This window comes from Camelus dromedarius, chromosome 11, assembly GCF_036321535.1.
Source record: "Camelus dromedarius isolate mCamDro1 chromosome 11, mCamDro1.pat, whole genome shotgun sequence".
Lineage (NCBI taxonomy): Eukaryota > Metazoa > Chordata > Mammalia > Artiodactyla > Camelidae > Camelus > Camelus dromedarius.
In genome coordinates this window covers 56,273,400-56,295,461 of record NC_087446.1, presented here as the reverse complement: position 1 = coordinate 56,295,461, position 22,062 = coordinate 56,273,400, and the positions used below count along the sequence as shown (strand labels likewise).

The window sequence follows — 22,062 nt, the reverse complement described above, 5'->3', positions numbered from 1 at the left end:
ATGCAAGTTGCTCGGAAATTTTAGTTATTTCTTAAGTATATTTTGTGTCTTCCCATTCTGGTCTATTACTACCCCTCTCTTCCCCAACTTTCTACTTACCTGTGTGCGTGCGTTTGTGCCTCTGTAACTCATCTGAACGAGTGAAGCGTTTCCCACAGTATGACCAGGTACACATGAATGGCCTCTCGCCTGTATGCCAGCGCAAGTGTGCCCGCAGGTGTGAGGTCTTGCCATATACTTTGCCACAACCTTGCATGTGGCAAATGTGCTGTTTCTTTTTGCCAGGATCCCCAGAGCCCCTGAAAGTGAGAACACAACTATTCATCATTCATTCTAGAGGCAAAAAGTAAAGAATCACATTATCCATAGTAATTACTAGACCCACTCAAAACTAACCAAACTTTTGTTTTTAAAAGAGCTTTCTCTTTAGTATCAAAAGTATCAAAATCTTTAGTCAATCTGATGTTTGATATATGAAGAGATATTCATTCTCACGGTGACCTGTGAAATCTGTAAGGCATTTTCTTGTACTCTTCTGGGAGTTTAAGATTCAATACAAGCATTTTCCATTCACTACTGTGAAGGTGGTGATATGGTGAGTTTTTGGCTGGGAACTTACTTAATGAACCAAGGGTCTCTCCATTTAAGCACTTGGTGAAGAACTTTAAAGAAAACATGTTTTACAACTATAGAACTTTTCTCCTTGAATAAAGGTCAAGAGCCAAACCGTGAAGATTAAAAGCTGAAAAGATAGAGCAATTATCAGACTTCAGTCTTAGAGAAAGATGGGTTGTATAAAAGTTAAAAGAGAAATAAGGATGCTAACTATAATTCAAGATATGTAAGAAAATATTCCCTGTATGAAACAAATCCTAAATATTTTTCCCAAACCAATTTGTACCATGTGTGACCCATTCGTGGGCCCTGGGGAGATTCCCAAGAGGGATTTTTCTTGGGTTTTAACAGCCCATATTAGCAGATGGGAAAAAAAAACAACAGAAATGAAATCACACTTAGGTGGAAATCAGACAATTTCCTTCAAAAATTTAAATCCACTTTAAGCTTTGTTAGAGGGAAACTCTATTGTACTCAGTGCTTTTAATTTAGGTTTTTCCTGCAAAGTAGGGTAACCTACAAAGAGTTCAAATTATTTTGCTTTGGTACTTTTCTTATTTTTGTGCTTATTTTTAATGAGACAAAATTTTAACAGATTTTTTCAAAGGCATTTAAAAAACTATGGGACTTTCTATCCTCTGTCAAGAGCAGTGACTTGAAGGAAAAGAATGTAACTTGGAACTCTCCAGAGATAATACTGAATAGCTGGTATCCCAAGGAGAAGATCTGTCAGAACTCTGTTCCATAGAACATATTACATTCCCTGACAGAAGCATTTTCTACCTGGAATAAGCACTTTTATCTATTTTGAGGGAAAAATAAGATTCTGGAAAACTCATGATTTTCATACAGCCACTGTAAAAAAAATCACTACAGTAGACATGTTTCTTTTTCTTTACAAGGCTGTTTTACAAGCTACCTTATTAAAACCATCTCAAAACAGACATATGGTAACAATTATTTGACCTGTTGGCTCCATCTGACTTCTTAATCTCTAGGAGAAAGCAGGCACCTATGAAGGCCCAAGGTCTTAAAAGTTGATGAAAAGGATCAGAGCTGGAACCAACACCCTATATAACCTAATCAAACGTATTGTACTATCTCTGATCCCTCTGCAACACTGCTAAGTCTTAAAAGTTAAAAAAAATCCTTTTCTTTTTACCTCTAGATCTATTAATTTTTCTTCTTTATACTCTTAAGAAATTGGCTGGGTCAACTTACCTTCCTTCACTGTCTTTACAGTAGGGGCATGTGCATGCCTCCCGCCGGGTCCTCCGACCAGCTTGGGGTTGGGGATCTGGGCTGTTCTCTCCTTCCTCTCCGCCTGCTGGATCATCATGTATTCCATCACCACCAGCCCCATGGAGACCAAGCTGAGCTCCATGATCACCTGAAATTAAGAGAGTAAAGGGGTCAAGGTGGGGAGTAGGGGAGGTCATCACAGCCCCAAGTATCTCAGTGACAACTTACTCCTACAATACTATTTCTTCAAGCTTTGAAACCACATTCAGTGATACTGTCCATACTTGAAATCTCAAGAATTGGCACTGAAGAGACAAAGAGCAAGTAAGTATACGAAAACACGTTCATTCTCACTCAATTTTTATTTATTTTGGTTTTTTTGGGGGGGATAATTAGGTTGGTTGGTTTGTTTCTTTCTTTCTTTTATTTTTAGAGTAGGTACTGGGGATTGAACCCAGGACCTCATGCATGCTAAGCATGCGCTCTACCACTTGAGCTATACCCTCTCCCCCATTCTCACTCAATTTTTAAAACGCAACTCTACTTATTTATAATGGACTTTTTATAATTTTTCACCTACCAGATTACAAAAAGTTAAAACTCTAATCGAGCATTGGCAAGGATATGGGGAAATAGATAATTTTTATACACAGGTGGTGATAAATTAGTATAACCTTTTTGAAAGCCAATTTGGCAATGCTACTAAAAATTTAAATGCACATCTTCAAAGTAATTTCATTAATCAGCAATGTTCTATGGATATATTACTGAGTACACAAAGATGTGTGACGATAATGTTTCCTGCAGCTTTATAACAACAACAAAAAAAAAACTTGAAAAAAAATCAAAATGTACACCACTGAGGAACTAGTTTAGTAAATTATGATAAAATTATGCAATGGAATACTACATATACTTTAGAAGAATGAGATAAAATCATGTACTGTTACTGAAAGATATACAACAAATCTCTTATTCTTTCCCAGAGCTAAAGTGCTAGGAACCAACCAAATCGAAATGACTAAAAATAACTTTCAGAGATTCCAAACTCAAAACCATATAAAATCTAAAAGGGGAAACTTCCTAAAATAAATAAAAAATTGCACTGAATATATAGCAGGAATGTATACTATAAATTTTGACACAAAGAGAAAAGGAAAGAAATGAGGTCAAAGTTAATTCTGTATAGCTAGCAATACACCGCAGGAAGGTTTTGGTTTGGGACTGGATGCTTTTCAGAATGCTAGAAAAAGGAAGAAAATACCATGTACATTCTATTATGTTACTTGAATGTCATTTGCTTGTAAAGATAAATTTATATGAACTCATTATAATTTCTGTCCTGGTTAAATTAAAAACGATAAATGCCACAAAGCTCTAGGACAGTGTTTTTTAAACTTTTTAAGCTTGCAACCCACAGTAAAAAATATACTTGACATTGTGACCTAGTACATACACACACAACTGAAACAAAAGTTTCACAAAAAATGCTTATGATAAGTTATGTATTCTGAAATTTCCTACACTTTACTTAAATTTTTTTCCTTTCTGCTGGTCATGACCCAGTATATTGATTTTATAAATTGGTAATGAGTCACACTTGACATTTTTAAGCACCGGTCTAGGACAATAGACAAAAGCAACGTTTTAAAGGAATAGATAACATTCTTCTCAAGCTTTCACATCTACTATCAGTAAGTATTCACCTAAGAAAGCATCTTGTAAGTAAGTTAATGACTCTACCCACATTTATGATTCCAATAAACGAAGAATGTTGAATTGGTCTGCTTTGTTTTATCTATTTTATAAAGAACGAAACTAAACAAATGGGTAGGTCAGACTTACCGTCTAGAAACCTACGCTCTTGACTTTACCTCTGTAGCTAATCTCTACTCTTTTCAGTTCATCAACATAATTGTGAGTTACTATATCCAATAAGCCGCTCTTCTTGTGCTTTCTTTCTCACTCTACCATTTCTAAGCACCAGCCTATGGCATTAACATAAATTTAATTTGAATAGTTTGAGATTTTCATGATACTGGCAGAACTAAAACTGGGAAGTACTGGAGTACAGGGTTAAGAACAGGTTTTTAAGTAAGACAGACCTAGATATTTGTCCCTGCAACTATGATTTGATTAGCTTTCTGGCAGTGATCTTCTCTAGTTATCAATTTCACCATCAATAAAACTGGGATGAAATATTATCAATCTCATAAAGTTACTGTAAAAACAAGTGAAATAATACATGTAAGGTGCTTAGCATAGTATCTGTCACAGAGCAAACATTCAACACACTGTAGCTAATACTATTAGGAAAATATCTTGTGGGAAAACCATAGTGCCAAATCATGGAGTAAGATATACACAGTATTTTTTTCACAATATTTTGTTTAATCATTCTGCCTTAAAAATTGTATGTGTTACTGAGTAGAAACTCCATCTAGTGAAGATGGAGAATATATCCTTTAAAATAAGCCCAAATAGCAGACAAGGTAGGATGCTAGTTAGTATTGTCAGTGGTTACCTACCAAAATTACCTTCAGAAGAGAAATTTATGAAAACTATAGATCCAATTATCTCTAATAGGTCTTTAGAAAGAAGACAATACTGTGGTACGTACAAGCAAATCATCTTCTTTGATCTATTTTCCAAGCTAATCTAACTCTATTAAAATTAAAGAAGTTAATTAATCCCCAAAGTTCTCCCTTGTCCCAGTCAACTAGAAAGAGGCAAATCTTTCTCCATTTTATTGGAACATAGGAATAACATTCACGATAGGCATCATTCAGTAAACTGGGACACAAAGAAATACTTAAATATCAAGTCTACCAAAACTGAATCTCAAACCCTCTTTTAAATTCTTACAGAATGGACAGTCAACATTAATATCCTCCTGGACCCCTACAATGCTTTCAAATTTTTTTCTTAAATATGAAAACTGAGAATGGGATTAGAGAAAATGAACAATTCTCAATTTCATTTAACAAAAAGGAGGGATAAAACATCAAAAAAGCATCAACATCAGACCAGAATCCGTTTCCAGCCTGTTTTAATAACAGTTTTAGAAAAAGAACAGTTTTATCTTAAAATGTGGCACTGGTTAAGCAATGAAATAAATTAAAGATTTTCCTTACCATGATGAAAATAACTATAAACCAAAGGCACAGTTTAATGACAGTCTTGCCCAAGCCAGTGGTTGCCTCCAGCAATAGTTTCTGAAATAGCCATGGCAGTTACACACTTTTTTAGTTTCCTCAAAGTGAAGAAGTGTGCTGAAGTCATGAACTTTCAAGACCACCACATGGTAAGTCAAACATCCTATTCTTCTCTGAGAAAAGACTTGGGTAATACTAAAATAAGATGAAATAACCTCCTCAATAATTTTCAAAAGAGTGGTTTCCATACACTTCCCTATTCATCTGCTTTCTGAAATGATTCTGGAAACACTGTGTTAACATTAATTAAGTATTAATACAGTAAGACTGAATTTTAAAACTGTATCTATATATATTAAGCACACACTGGGTTTTCTGAATGTGTTTCATTTTACACAACAGATTTAATTCAAGGAAGTATATCTCAGATCACAAAGTGTGTTTTCAGCCATGCCGAACTGGAGTACTGGTAACATCACTTACGCATGAGGAACAGAGTATCTAGAATATGGCCCCAAATCAAGAAATAAAAACATCTCTATTAACAGAAATAGATAATTAATAATACATAGTATTTTGTATTTTTAAGTAATAATAATATTCTTGTTCTAGTTTCCCAGTCCAAACAAACTGAATTAGCAGGGAGGGTTTAGCTCAAATGGTAGAGCGCATGCTTAGCATGCATGAGATGAGGTCCTGGGTTCAATCCCCAGTACCTCCTCTAAGAATAAATAAACACTAAATAAATCTAATTACCTCCCCCCACCAAAAATAAAAAAATAAACTTCAAACAAAGTGAATTAGAGGCAGCAACTTAAAGAAAAAGGAAAGGAAGTATCGTACTTTTAATGGCATAGAAACTGACAACTGGGAGTGATATATACATAAATGGCCCACAAATCTATCCCTATATTGACCATCTATGTGCTCTTGAGGTACAGTTTAATGTAGGAGAGACAGGATAAATGCTTGATTCTGTCAATTACTAGGTTTTAAAATAATGAGTTGGTTTCCTAGACTTCTTAAAAAATTACCAATGAATTTTTCTTTTCTTAAAAATGAAGTTTTTTGATATAATTTACATACAATAAAAATTTTACCCTTTTACAATGTAATTTGGTGCAGTCACTATGGAAAACTAGTTAAAAAACTAAAAACAGACTTACCATATGACCCAGCAATCCCACTCCTGGGCATATATCCAGAGAAAACTCCAATTCAAAAAAGATACATGCACCCCAACGTTCACAGCAGCACTACTTATAATAGCCAAGAAATGGAAGCAACCTAAATGTTCATCGACAGATGACTGGATAAAGAAGTTGTGGTGTATTTATACAGTGGAATATTGCTAAGCCATAAAAAGAATGAAATAATGCCATTTGCAGTGACATGGATAGACCTAGAGATTATCATACTAAGTGAAATAAGTCAGACAGAGAAAGACAAGTATCATATGATATCACTTATATGTGGAATCTTGGAAAAAAAAAAGACACAAATGAACTTATTTACAAACCAGAGACAGACTTACAGACATAGAAAGGGGAAGAGTGAGTATAAATTAGGAGTCTGGGGTTAGCAGATACAAACTACTACATACAGAAAAGATAAAACAACAAGGTCCTACTCTAAAGCACAGGGAACTATATTCAATAGTTTGTAATAACCTATAATGAAAAAGAATGAAGAATATATAAATATAAATATATATATATATTTAAACTGAATAACTATGCTGTATACCAGAAACTAACGTACCATTGTAAATCAACTATACGTCAATTAAAAAAAAGAAATTCACCCTTTTAGTAAATTTAGACCAGGGTTCTCAAACTGGAGCCTTTATACTCCCCAGGAGACATCTGACACTATATGGAGACATTTTTGATTGTCATGTCTGGCATCTAGTGCTGCTAAATATTCTATAATGCATAGGACAGCTCGCTCCTCCCCAAAACAAAGAATTACCTGGTTCAAAATGTCAATGGTGTCAAGGTTGAGAAACCATGCTTTAGACAAATATATACAGTAAGCAGTGTAAACACTACTACAAGCAAGATACAGAATATTTATACCACCTCAAGTAGCTCTCTCAAGCCCTCTGCAGTCTGTCTTTTTTGCATCCATATGAACTCGTGGATTTAAACGTATTTGATGCTTCAATCCATTCATTGCACTTACTATCCTTAATGATGCTCAAGCTATTCTAACATTTGGCCACAGAAACATCAAATTGGCTCCTTTGTTCTTTGACAAGATATCCCATGTATGATGTTAATTTCCTGCTCCAGATCTAGAATCAGCTATTCAAATATTCCTAGTTTTTTTTTTTAAATGAGAAATTAGTATTTGGTTCCCATTATCTGGTTCTCTAGTCATTTTAGTTATTTGAAGCTCTTGTAGATTCCATAGGAAGAGATCATGTGAACACTATATCCTGAATTCTCACATGTTAGTATTGAATTGTCTGTGGTCTTTATACTCGGAAATCTATTTGTCTGGACAGAAAATTCTTGGTTCTTGTTTTATTTACTTGATTCGCTTAAATGTTAATTGACTGCATCCCAACACTAAACATGCTGTCAAAAAGTCTAGTGAAAATCCATTTCTTTCCTGTATAAGTGATTAGGTCTTTTTCTGCTGGGATGCCCAAATGATTTTTTTCTTTAGTGTCCATCAGTTTTACTAGATTATGTCTCGGTGTTGGCCATTCTGGGTTGATTTCCCCAGGCACATTTTGGGAAAGTTTTCTTTCTGTCCCATGGCTTAGGTTGTTTTCTCCCTCGGGAACTCTGTTTACATGAATGTTGGTTCTTCTTTGCCTATTTTTCGTATCATTTTTCCCCCAGTCCCCTTTATCTCTCTCTCTTTTTTTGGAGGGGGGGGGTTCTTTTAAATGCTTCCCTCTATTACATATAAAAATTTGATTTTGTTTTACTTTGCTTTTACTTTATTGAGTCATTATCTGTTGTCCTTATTATTTATGTTCCTTTTATTATCATCTTTATTTCTGAAATGATTTTTTTCTCTTATTCCTAATTCTTTTTGTGTGGTCCAGCACTTCTTTTCAAATTCTCCATTTCGCCAATCACCTCAATTCTGAGATTTTTCTAATTTGAATTTATATTTTCTCTCATAACTTCTATCATTTCCTAAATTAGCTTATTTTGAATTTTCATCTGTTTGGTGGACATGTCTTTCCAGGATCCTTTCATTGCCTTAGGAAGTTTTTCTGCTTCTTTCCATTGTTGCTATCGCTGTCTTTTGATAACTGTAACTTTATATGGAATCAAACTCATTTTTTAAAGTTAAATGAGTTTTTCTTAAATTCTGGAAGGAGGGGTAGGAACTAGGATGGTTTTTCTAAGTTTCATGGTTTCAGAGATTTTAAGACACAAAACAAGAAACACACAACTGATTCTTTCTACCCCTCTGCTTGTTCTCTTTTATCATGTCCTTTTCTTTGTCCCTGTCTTGCTCAAAGTGTATTCTACTCCTAGAAGTTTCTCCTCAGTTTGCTATGCATTAGAACTTCAGTTTGTTAATTTCAAAGTTGTCAGACTTTATCTCCATTCCCTTGTACTCAACCTGTAAGGGCAGAACTCCTTCCTATTTTCAGTTACTATTCTAGATGTTTCTTCAGTGAATACCTGCTTGTGATTTAGAGGTTATTCTGTTCTCAGGGCCATCAGAAGCCCCGTTGCCTTCCCTCTGCTTCCTTCCCTTCCCAAATGCCAATAATCATAGATCTTATAGCTTGTTCCCATCATTTTATAGTTCATTGTACATATAAGCTTTCATTGTAGACTTTTTGGTTTTGCTGTCCTAGTTTCTCTAGCTATTTTAATTTTTTGTTCTGGAACAATTTTAGATTAATAGAAAAATTACAAAGATTCAGAAAGTTCTTGTATATTCTTCATCCAGCTTCTCTTAATATTAACATCTTACATAAGCAAGGTATATTAGTCAGAACCAATAAATTAATATTGATATAACACTGATAACTAAATGACAAACTTTCTTCAGATTTCACCAATTTTTTCACTAATGTTCTTATTCTCTTCCAGGATCCCATCCAGGATACCACACTGCACTTAGTTGTCATGTCTCCTTAGGCTCCCCCCATCTGTGACAGTGTCCCAGTCTTTCATGACCTTGACAACTTTGAAGAATACTGGCTGGTATCTTATAGAATGTCCGTCAATTTTGATTTGTCGGATGTTTTCTCATCAGACTGGAGTTATGGGTTTTAAAGAATACCAAATAAGTGAAATGCCCTTCTTATCACATCATATTAAAAAGTGCATGGTATCAGCATACTCTGTTTTCAGGAGGGAGATACAGGAAGATAATTCGGTGGATTCCTCAGTCTCTATGTGTGGCTGTTTTCAGTATGTGCTAGTGCTAATGGGAGTTACTAATTCTTGTTCCCAGTTTTCATTTTTTCTACCTAAAAGCCACCTGAATTTTGTTCAGGGTAATGGTGCCCAGGTTAAAAATATTCTCCTTCCCAGATTCCCTTGCAGATAAGAAGTAGTTAAGTATCAAGGTCTTGGCCAATCAGGTATTAAAATAAAATTGCTGAATAAGACTTTCAAGAAAGCTCTTTAAATAAACTGGGAATAACTAGGCTTGCTTCCTCCTTTATTGTCTGGAAAGAGATCACAATGACCAAAGGTGGAGTAGCTGCCTTGCAAGCATGGCAACTGTCCCATAGATACTAAGGCAAAAGTAAACAGGGCTGGGATTCCTACTGTTACCTGGTGTTGCCACACCAACCTTGAATTCACTACCTTCAGATTTCATGTTGTATGAGAACAATAAACCCCTATCTGGTTAAGTGCCTGCAATAGGTTTTCTAGTACATACAGCTAAATGCACTGCCTAACTACAAAAAAAAAAAAAAAAGGAATTATGTTTTCATAAAGTAAGTCATGATTATATTGAGCACACATAAATTTCTCCTGGCTACAGCCTATATCTCAGTATGATCTACCAGTATTTTGTGTCACTATTTTGTGTGTGTGTCAAATTGATAAGAGTCTAATTTTCTTTGTCCAACTCCCAGAACTATGCTGTAAGGGTAAGCATGTAACAAAAAATTCTGATGATGATAATTTTACATTAAAGTAGACCACACAAGAGTAAAGAATGGGCACCAGAAATTTCCTTCTGTTCCAGAATGCAATCCCTTGCTAATTCATCAGTAACTTGTGTTCTATACAAATCCGCATATATATATATATATATAGCTTCTAAACTTATTTCTTCATATTACATCTTTCCTGTTAGAGAATTAGCACAGCATATTTTATACACGTACATATACACATGTATGAATGATAATTCATAGGCTTTACTACATATAAACTTCCTTCAGAGCTTATTCCTATAGTGCCTTATACGACATGGACTCCATAAAGGCAATCTATAGAAATGTTTATCAGTTATTTACTTTTATTGCTCCAGGTATTATACTAAGCTCTGAAGATTCAAAGAAATAGTTCTCAATGTTAAAGACCTTGTAGTTCACTAGAAAAGAGAAAAACACATAATTTCAAAGTAATGATATAAATATTATAGTAAAAGCCATTCAAAATATGTTCCAGAATTGAAAAGAGTAATTTCTCCAGTCTGGAATTTCAGAAAAGGCTTGATTCCTAAAGGAATTGAGCTTTGGGCCAAACTTTAAAGAATGCATAGGAGTAGCCAGGTGAAGAATGTTGGCAAGGGAAGGGCGTCCCAGGCAGAGGGAAGACTATAAGCAGCATTAAGGAATGTAGTGAAGCAGGGGATGGAGGTGGAGAGAGAAACTTCAAAACAGACATTACTAGATGAGACAGATGCTCAAATGACTGATTTTTTTTAAAAGTGATGGTAGAGAGAGTATGGGGAGAGAAGCAGTTTCATACAACTCCCAGTAGCATGAATGCACAAAAGCATATGTCAGTGAAACAGCATGGTGTGTGTAGGGCAGGGTGGCAATATTGATCAAATCTTTAAGATGTGACTAATATTTAACTTAGCAAGTATACTATAAGAATAAGAACATGTGCCAAATACTGTATTAAGCTCTAGGGATAGTTAGATATAATCCTGGCCATTATAGGGCTTCCCAGCTTCATTATCTCACTTGGAAGACACAAAATGAAATCAACAAGTATAATATTTACTTTATTATAATTTGTATAATAAAGTACTAATAAAATGTATAATAAAGTACTAATAAAATGCTCTAATAAGATAAATTTAAGAGTTGGGAGAGGGAAATATTAGAAGAAACAAATGGAATATTCTGGGCTATTCCATTAGATAATGGTGAGAGATAATAAAGGCCTAAAGCAGGGCAGTGGTTCCAGTACAGAAAGACATGGATAAAAAAAAAAAATCAGGATTTTAAAAAGAACACAGGGAACTTCAACATTTTGGGGATATAACTGAAACAGCAAGACTGCGTGGGACATGAACAAAAGAGAGACAACAAATATTTTTTAAGATTTTTCAAAGGTACAGATTAAGGAACTCATTAAAACCGAATCTAACCCAGTAACTCCACTCTGAGGTATAAAACCAAGAGAAGTAAAAACATATGTCCACACAAAAACTTGTACACAAAAGCTCTAAGTAGTATTAGTCCTAAGAGCTAAAAAGCAGAAACAACCCAAATGTGTATCAATTGATGAACTGATAAACAAAATTTGGTATACCCACTAAATGAAATATTATTTAGCAATAAAAAGGAGGTACTGATTCATGCCACAACATGGATGAACCCTAAAAACATTATGCTTAGTCAGTCCCAAAAGACCACATACTTATGATTCCATCTATAAGAAATGCTCCCAACTGGCAAATCCAAAGAGATGGCAACTAGATTAGGTTGTCTTGGACTAGAGATGAGGAGTGAGAACGGGGAATGACAGCAATGGGTCACTTTTTGGGGTGATAAAGATGTTCTTAAATCTAAATTGTGGTAGTTCACAATTCTGTGAATATACTAAAATCTACCAAACTGTACATTTTAAATGGGTGAATTATAGAGTGTATAAATTACAGCTCAACACAACTATTTTAAAAAGCAAATTAAATTAAAAAAACTATTTTTAAAAAGAAAGTGAGGAAAAAAGAAGGAAAGAGTTTGAAGGGGGAAAAATTAAAAAGAAAAAACATTAAACTGCCAGGGAGTGAGGAGGGTACCATAGGAATAGGCAGAAGGAAAATATTTATCTTTTATTTGTTTTAATACAACAAATCTTTATTGCACCTCTGCTGTGTGCCACACACTTATTTTAGATGCTACAGTCAAGGAGGCAAACTCTAATGAGATAACACACAAGAGAGAAAATGTATCTCCAAAATTGCCTTTTTTGCTCTAGATGTCAGGAGGCTCAGACACAAACAATATGTTCAAAATAACTTTAGATATCTCCACCCTTATCACATTTCAAAAAAAAATTCTGGGTAGATAATGTTCAATTGTTTACAAAAATGTCTGAAAGAAAGCCTGGCAAGAAATTAAAAAACACTAATACTGTTTTCTTTAAATGATGGATTGCCTTCTTCATGTATTTTTTCATGTTAAATAAAATAAAAAATAAAGGTAGAGGAGTTAAATGCATACACATATATATTTAAATATGAAGAGAGAAAACAATTATCAAACTTTTAGAAGGCATAAAGCATAGAGATCTATGTTATGTCATTTTTAAAAATTCATTAAAGAAATCACAAGAAAAAAGATGAATTCATTTGACATACAAAAATTAAAGCTCCTGTATTAGAAAAAGCCAGTAAGAGCTTGAGGAAGTTATTCTCAGTAAACTTTAAAAACAATGAATTTCTCTATTAAAAAAAAAAGAGAGCCCAGGCCAAGTTCTTAAGAATATTATGCCAGTAGACAAATCAACTGGTACAACTTGTGAACAAGCAGAAGGAAAAATATTCAATGTCACTAGTAAGCAAAAACATAAAAACTTATTCGGGGAAAGGTCAGAGTCCATTAAAATGTTCATCATTAAAAAAATCCAACTATGGAAAAAGTCGTTTGAACAGACACTCATCAAATTATTTACAACAGCAATACAAGAAGTGGATTAAAATGTAAATAAAGAAATTGTTAAAGTAACCTGATGGAATACTAGGCAGTCAGTAAAGTTTATGATTAACTGAAGTATAACAATTTGGAAAAAATGTTTATACTATATAATTGAACAAACCAAGAAACACATTACATGCATACTAAGAAGAAAGCTATGCTAAAGAAATACATACATTAAGATTTACATAAGGTAGAACCAACACTAAATTGGTGACTAATAAAGGAGTGCTGTTTGTTTTGTTTTTCCCTTTCTCCTTTCTTTTTCTCTTACTTTCTGTAGTGTAATTATACAACTTTTATCATTAAAAAGACCTACACAGCAAAAAAAAAAAAAAAATCAGCCTATGCATCTCCCCACTTTTTGGTATATTAACAGTGTTTTACAGATTTAACAACTGGTTCTTCCCATCTCAGAAAGTGGGTAGTTTTCAAGAGGTACAGGGCAATCAACATAATGATGGCAAAGGCTCTCTCACCACTAGGTGTCACTGTATCTAAGTGACAGATGGGTGTTTTAAAAGTCCACCCTCCCAGGGAAGAGGCTGAAGCGAAAAAAAGGGGGGGGGGGGGCGTGCACAAATTTTAAATGGGGCCATTTGAGGAACTATAATTCAGCTATCTCTCCATTAAACTACATTTTTTTCCCCAAGTTTTGGTAATGTTTCCTTACTAAACACTCTTAGTTTTTATATTATCCACCATGAATCCAAAGGTACACATTTCTCTATTTTTCATGTCCAAGAAAACTAAAGATTGAAGATTTGATCATTATTAGTAATATACTGAAATTCTTGTAAATTTCAAGACTTTCACCTACTTCTCAACTCTGTCAACACTATTCCATACTAAAGATTGTTTTTTTAAGACAGAGAAATGAATTAGAATTGTATTATCTTTTTCTCCAGCTCTCAGAATAGTGATGATTTCCTGGGAAAGAGACTTACTTAAGCATCCTTCCAAAACTAGTTATAATTACCGATTGCTATTCATACTGGTATGATTTAAAATCCATTTAAATATATAATATATACCAGAGAAAAGCTGTGGAGGAGAAGCATAAAGGTTAAAAGAATATAGTCTTTTGGTTTAGTAAGAACCGTAAGGTGATAAAATAAGAGAATGATAAAAAAACTAATTTTGGACTATTTCATGCCTCCATCATTTCCCTGATTAAAGGAGAGATGAACACAATTCATCTTCTTCCTCACTGGATTTTAAATCACGTTCTTTTAACTGACTTTCAAACTGTGCATATCCAACAACTGGTATTTTAAATTACTGAGCGCCTCTGACGATTAAAGTTAGTAAGAGCTATTACGTATACTGTAATGCACTAAATGGTGCAGTTGGAAAAATCTAGGTATGAATCCTGGTTTCACCACTTACTATCTGAGTAACCTCTCTGAGTCCTACTTTCCTCATTGGCAAAAAGGATATAATTATATTATGCTAAAAAATAAAAATTAATATACAGCATACCTAGCATTGTTCCTGGCACTTAGGAGGTACTCAATAAATCCCTGTATATTAGGAAAATAAAAGGAGAGCTAAATGTGACTTTTAATGTTTTTTTCTTCCATCTCTCTCTCTCTATATATATGTACCCTTACTACTCACAGTATGTTCTTTTGAATTTATCTAGGGGAGTTGTAACATCAAATTCAGTCACTAGTGTCTGAAACAGCAGCAATAAAAGAATACTGTAAAACAAAGAATAAAATGCACAGTAATCTAACATTTAGTTTCTAACCACTGGATTTACCATTGAAAAAGGATAATCATATCAGAATTTTCAAATTACATGTAATTCCCATTAAAAATAGCTTGGGGTTGATTAGTAATGCAGAAATAACTGTTCTGAATGCAGTGTATTTGGAAAGGAGAAACAGTGTGGATAAAATTTCATGTTTTCAGAAAATTTCGTGGATAAAATATAGCAAGGAGATGTTGTGTGATAATAAAAGCATGAAAGAATGCTGAAACAAAGTAGAAGTACATGGGAAAGATCCTAGAGACTGTCCCTCAGGGCCTGAAGAAAAATGAGTAATAGTAGCCATCTATCATACTCTGTGAACAAGATTCTAAAAAATATTTATAGTACTGTTAACAATAATGGAAACCAAAAAGGGGGTGAAAATATCCATTATTATCACTTTTTCATCTTCCCCTCAATTACTATTAATTTGCACAAATAAACTTTACCTATGTGTAATAATACAGTAACAACATTAAGCATAAAAATCTGAATTAATATTAAAAAAGTAACTGCAGATCCATACCATCCTGAGATCCCTGAAGTGACCAGGTAAATAGGCAATTACATGTTGGGTACCTTTTAATGACAGGGGTCTCTAAGTTCATGCATGAGTAAAGCCCCTAGTACAAGCATATGATCTGATATAGTACAGCTGATATTTCAACCCCTCCCTAGGCATAAACTCCAAGGCTACTTTTTAATATAAGATCTAGACTCTCCCTTGTCTTAATTTGTCCAGATTACCAGATAAGCACTAAAAGCAGATACTCTCATTTCTACCCAGTCTTACAAAAACACATCACAGCTTTAAACTGCCAATGACAGTATGACAAAAGGATAAAAGATGGAAATGCTACTCCATAAAAATAAACAGGTGCTCTTTTATGCATTTGTGTACTCCTTTTCTTAAATTGTTTTCCTTCAACTTTGCTTAATACGGCAATGAATAATTCAGATGCATGCATTTTATTTAATATATTTTGAGTTTTCTGTTCTCTGCTCTTTTAATACTGATTATGCAATGAATAAAAACTAGCAAACTCCTGAGGACTTATTCTAAGGAAATGATTTAAAATGAGAAAACTGTATGCTCTATTATATTCTATCTTTAAAATACAGGAAAATTTGAAACTACCTGAGTGACAAAAGAGAAAAAAATTGTGCAAACTACTTGACAATACTATGCAGTGATGAAAAATCATCTCTTCAAAAGTAAGATATAAAACAAGGATTCCCTACTATTACGACTGTTATTTAACAAGACAAGAATGAAATGAGGTATAAATATTAGAAAGGAGTAGGTAAAATTATTTGTAGATGACATAACAGTATACCTGGAAAATCACTGAAGAAAATCACTGAAAACTATTGAAAGAAATAAGATTACAGTAAGATAGCCATTATAAAACTAATGCACATAAGTCAATAGGCTTCCTATACACAAATCAGAGCCAGTTAGAAATAAAACAGAAGAAAAGATCCTATTAGCAACAGCAACGAAAACTGTAAAATACTAAGCTTAAACTTGGTAAAAAAATATGTAGGATCAATAAGAAAATAATGAAACTATAATATGAGTCAATCAAAAAAATTCCAGAAGAATTTATTAGGGGAAACTGACAAAATGTGTCCAATTCACCTGGAAGAATAAGAGACTAATTGGGAAAAAAATTTTAAGTAGTAATGAGGGAAAATATTACAACTTTCATAAAGGAAGAGTTATTAAAACAAAGTACCAGAAAAATAATAAAATGAAAACAGGCAACTCAAAAATGAGAAAAAAATGCAAATAATAAATGAAAATATATTTAATTCCCTAATAATCAGACTGTGCTAATTAAAGCAAGTACCTTTTTTCCCCAGATCATACTGGCAAAGATTGATTATCAATGGTAGTATAAAGTCCTAGCTTTCTGAAAAATACCATATGATATGACTTATATGTGGAATCTAAAAAAAAAGACAAATGAACTTATTTACAAAACAGAAACAGACTCACAGACATAGAAAACAAAGTTATGGTTACCAGGGGGAAAGAGGGAGTGGGAAGGGATAAATTGGGAGTTCAAGATCTGTAGATACTAACTACTATATATAAAATAGATAAACAACAAGTTTCTATTGTACAGCAAAGGGAATTATATTCAGTATCTTGTAGTAACCTATAATGAAAAAGAATATGATAAAAATGAAATAAAAGATTTAAAAATAATATGAAAAGGAATATATGTATATATACGTATGACTAGAACATTATGTTGTACATCAAAAAAGAAAATAAAACAGCCAAAACACACATACAAAATAATAAAATTTAAAGCAATAAATTGCTAGCTTTCTGAAACTGTTTAGCTATAAATAACAAAACATTAAATGTATAAAACTTTTGACCACTAATGCTTAGAAATTTTTTTTGAGGACCAATTCACACACAATTACCTATTTTAAAGTATAAAATTCAGTGGTATTTAATGCATTCACAATGTTGTGCAACTACTTTCCTCCCTCTACTTTCAAAACCTCCCTCTACTTTCAAAACTTTCATCACCCCAGAAAAACCCCTATACTCATTAAGGAATCACTCCCCAGTCTCCCATCACCCCATCCCCTGGCAACCACTGTCTTTATGGATTTTCCTATTCTAGATACTTCACATAAACAGAATGATATGTGACCTTCATTGTCTGGCTTCTTTAACTTGGCAGACTATTTTCCAGGTTATCTCACATTGTAGCATGTATCACTATCTGGCTGCTTTTTAACGACTGAATAATATTCCACCAAAAGGATATACTTTTGTTTATCCATTGGACATTTAGGTTGTTTCCACCTTTTGGCTATTATGAATAGTGCTGCTATAAACATTTGTGTACAAGATTCTGTGTGGACATACACTTTCATTTCTCTTAGAAATATACCTAGGAGTAGAATTGCTTGCTTATAGAATTTTAACCTAAAAAGTATGAATGAGAAAAAAAAAAGAAGTAAAAAGTAAAAAAATTAAAAAATAAAAAGTATGAACAAGGATGTTCATCAAAGCATTGCTTACAACAATGAAATTTTAGGAAAAAAAATTTTATCAGTAGGGTTAAGCATATCCTAGTACAAACATACTATGGAATTCCCATACAATCATTTAAAATGATGATGCAGATGTGTATTTATTATTATTTACGGAAAAGATGTTTATGATACATTGTTCAGTGACAATAAGATCATGAAGCATTGGGGATGGTATGGTCCTATTTAAGTATTAATAAAACAAAATACAGATTTCTTTGTAAATTGTACACAAAAGTACAAAAAGATAGCTCAAAGGATGATCACCACAATTTCAACAGTGATTATCTTTGGATAAATTTCAATTAATTTTTACTTTACTTGCAGTATTATGTGCATTGTTTAATGCCTTTACCAATATCACTTAAACAAGTTACTTAAAAATATATTTTAAATGTTTTTCTTATCCTCAAAGATAAGTTTTCTAATTTCAGCCTATAGAGCTTCATAAGGTGAATGCTTTGAATTTTCCCACTTCCCACACTGAACTGTAATTTACATCAGCAGCCTTTGTCAGCAACCAGTGTTCTCTCTTTAGATCATTTATTCTGCACTTCCATGTTTATGGTATCAAACAAGCCCCATATAAAGAAAAACAGAGGTGGTTCCTGCCCTATACACATTTAAGATCTAAAACACGGATGTAACTAAAATTGTACAAAGAGCAGTTAACATCTATGAATCTAAGATGTAGAGAAGAAACTAGTGGTTACCATTGGGGAGAGGGAAGCGGGAGGGGCAAGATGGAGGTGGAGGTTAAAAAGCACAAACTATCAGGTATAAAATATGCTACAAGGACATATTGTATAACATGGGGAATATAGTCAATATTTTATAATAACTATAAATGGTGTACAAACTTGAAAAATTGTGAATCACTATATTGTATACCTGTAAATATAATATTGTACATCAACTCTACTTCAATTAAAAAAAAGATATTGTAAAATAAATAAATAAAAAATTTTTAAAAATCTATGAATCTACATCATTCCAAAGAATTGAGCAGATATAATCCTTGTTCTGTAGATGAACAGAAGTCAAGAAATCCCAAAACTACTAATTAGTCAGTTCAGACCTATCAGTTTCTTAACTTTCTATTTTCCTTTTGCAACAGAAGATTAAAACAAGCTAGTGCGTACAAACACACAACCAAAACAACCATTACTTGATAAAACCACATAATTCAGCAGAAATTTTAAAAAATTTTAAGAGGGCAGACATATTTTGTGAACTTTAATAATATTTGCAATGTATTGTTTCATCAACTGGGATATGGGTAAAAGAATATCCATTTGTATTATCCTTTATACCTGCCTACATGTCTCAAATTATTTCATAATCATTTTTGAAGTGTTAAGTGTTTTGTTTTTTTTTTTTGCAGGGGCTGATGTGATAGGTGAGACAAGAATTAGCTGAGAGTAGAAAAGGAAGTAAAAGTGATTTAGTAAAACCAAGTTCTAGAAAGGTAAAAGGAAAAACCAAAATTGTTTTAATGTACAGAAAACCAAACAACTCTTAAGAAAATAGGAACAGAAAAATAATTCACTGAAACAGAAATTGAGAAACCCAGTATCATTAGATGGAGTGCTAAAGTGTTCATCAAGGAGAATGTTTTTCTAGCAAAGAGTCTGTATCAACTTCATAACCAGGCCAAAGAGAGATAAAGAAACAAAATCCACGGGTAATTCTAAAAACCTCTATTGTCAACTACTATTTATACCAGAATGGTTTATGAAAGAACAAAGCATACTAGCTGGAATTTACTTCCTTTGGTAGTTGTGGTAGTTTAAGGCTCACAACAGTGGACAAGGACTATATTGGGCAAGAAAGAATATGAAGGTCTGCACACAACAACAAGAAAGAGTAGCCTTCAACTAAGTCATTAAAATCCTACCTTTAACTGGATGGGAGAACTACAGGGATGGAACTTTAATTACAGAGACATAGTCTCTGATATGTGTTGAGCACTTGTTTATGTGCTCTTACATGTTATCTACCTCATTTATTAATACTAACCCCTTTTTACAAATAAAGAAATCTCAGCTCAGAGAGGATGAAGAACTTCCCCTAAATCACACAGCCAGTAAGAAGTAAAGTTATGATTTGGATTCTAGTGTGTCTCTACCCTGTCCATATTAAATATCTCATTCAGGACAAACTTCCTTTTCCTTTCACAAAGGATTTCCAATTACTGCTAGTTTCAGAGCTGGAGTTATTTCATCCATCAGATTAAAGAGTACACTCACAGCTAAACCATTCAACCTTATACAGGGTGTGAGACATGTTCATCTGCAAAAATAATACATTAAAAAAAAAACACACGCACACAGTATTTTGGCTTTAAGATCCCAGTTTTTTTTTTTAAGATCCCAGTTATAGTCAGTCATCTATAACTTCCCATCCAAAAGAGTATTAGCCAAGCAGAAAAACTTTTCCCAACAACTGTTCCCAACTTCCCAACAGTTTTGTGGATTTTTATATCGTACTTTCAAATAGTCATTTCATTTTCCCTCCTAACAGCAGCGTAACAAACAGTATTCTTGAGCAAGCTCCTGAGTTTGTTCATAGTACCAATGTCTCACAGGAGACTAGAAAAATAGGGGTAGGGGTGGGAAGGGATAAATTGGAGTTCAAGATTTGCAGATACTAACTACTATATATAAAACAGATAAACAAGTTTATACTGTATAGCACAAGGAACTATATTCAATATCTTACAGTAACTTATGGTTAACAAGAATATGAAAATGAATATATGTATATTCCTATATGACTGAAGTATAGTGCTGTACACCAGAAACTGACACAACATTGTAAACTGACTACACTTTAGTAAAAATTTAAAAGAAAGAAAGAAAGAAAGAAAGAAAGAGGGGTAAATGTGGAGTGGGGTATAGAAAAACAGGGGACATAACACAATATGGATTCACTTATAAACAGAACCATTCATGTGCAGGAGTAGGTTTCATTATCAGCCTCCATTTCAGGTTTTAGAAGGCAGCTGCATGGGCCTGAAGGTGGTTTTGAACCAGAACCAGAAAAGCCTCTGAACTTGACTTCTTAATTGAACAGAAGCTTATGTCTTCCAAACATAACCCTTGTATTTATGTTTCCTCTAGGTACAATATTGTAGAGCATGCTGAGCAAATGCCAGGCATCTCTAAACAATCCCCTTCTGTGGTCCTGGAAACCCTTGCCTTTATGAGTGGGTCTTCAGATGATACAACATTAGTCCTTCAGAAATAATCTCATTAAGAGAATAATTCTGGACAATGCTATCTATAGTACTGAGGCTTTAGGGGAGCTAAACAAAATGAAAGGTTTGCTATAGGTCTGATGTTTAGCTTTTTGGAAATTTCTTCGCTGGTACTACTTTTCAACAGCAGCAAATTCCTTTGCCAAGCAAAGCAATGATTAAAACCTAACAGAGTAAAAATTTTCAATACTAATAAACATGTACATGAAACGAAGGTGCCTATTTCATGTAACCCCTATTACATGTGCCTATTTCTTTAAAGTTTAAATACTTATTTCCTAAATTTTTATAGTAAGACACATCTAGATAATGTAGTATGATAATATTTTATAATGTCTCCATTCTAGTTATTGCAATAAAATTTTTAAGTCTTAAGCCAATTAGTCATCAGTATGTTTTCAGGAATTAATCAAAGAACCATCAGTAATTTAAGTCTGAATACATCTGAATTTGCTTCACATTTCAATTAAAAATATTACAATGTCATGATATGTTAGTGCTTTAATTAAGACAGCTGTGACCAGGTATTTGACTAAAAGATTAATTACCACTTCACCAAGATGCTTGGCCATGCTGCAGTTTCCTAAATATCTATCCTTGTATATCCTATACAAGGATATCCACTGACTGCGATGAGAGGACAACTGCCATTTTCTGGGGCTCGGGGGCGGGGGGGTCACTGAATTAATTCCCAAAAGGGAACTGCTTGCCAACAAGAAGCCATCTTTGCTTTCTGTATTCTTTTATACATAAGTAATTAAAACAAGGAGGTAAGCAATTACTAGTTACCTAAGAATAATTTATCTTTAAAAACATGCTCAAACACATTGTGTATCATGACAATTTTTCATGTACAATCCTAAACAGCAGTAAG

General features: G+C 33.4%; 1 protein-coding gene across 2 annotated transcripts in view; it reads right to left on the bottom strand.

Moving 5' to 3' along the window:
* Window positions 1-22,062, bottom strand: part of SP1 (Sp1 transcription factor) — a 42,223-nt gene that overhangs the window by 9,784 nt on the left and 10,377 nt on the right. For both annotated transcript variants that reach the window (XM_064491045.1, XM_031462447.2), the window contains exons 4-5: window positions 1,837-2,005; window positions 100-299 (exon numbers count right to left, since the gene is read on the bottom strand). In XM_064491045.1, coding sequence (XP_064347115.1) covers window positions 100-299; window positions 1,837-2,005 — 369 coding nt within the window. The remainder of the gene's footprint in view (window positions 1-99; window positions 300-1,836; window positions 2,006-22,062) is intronic.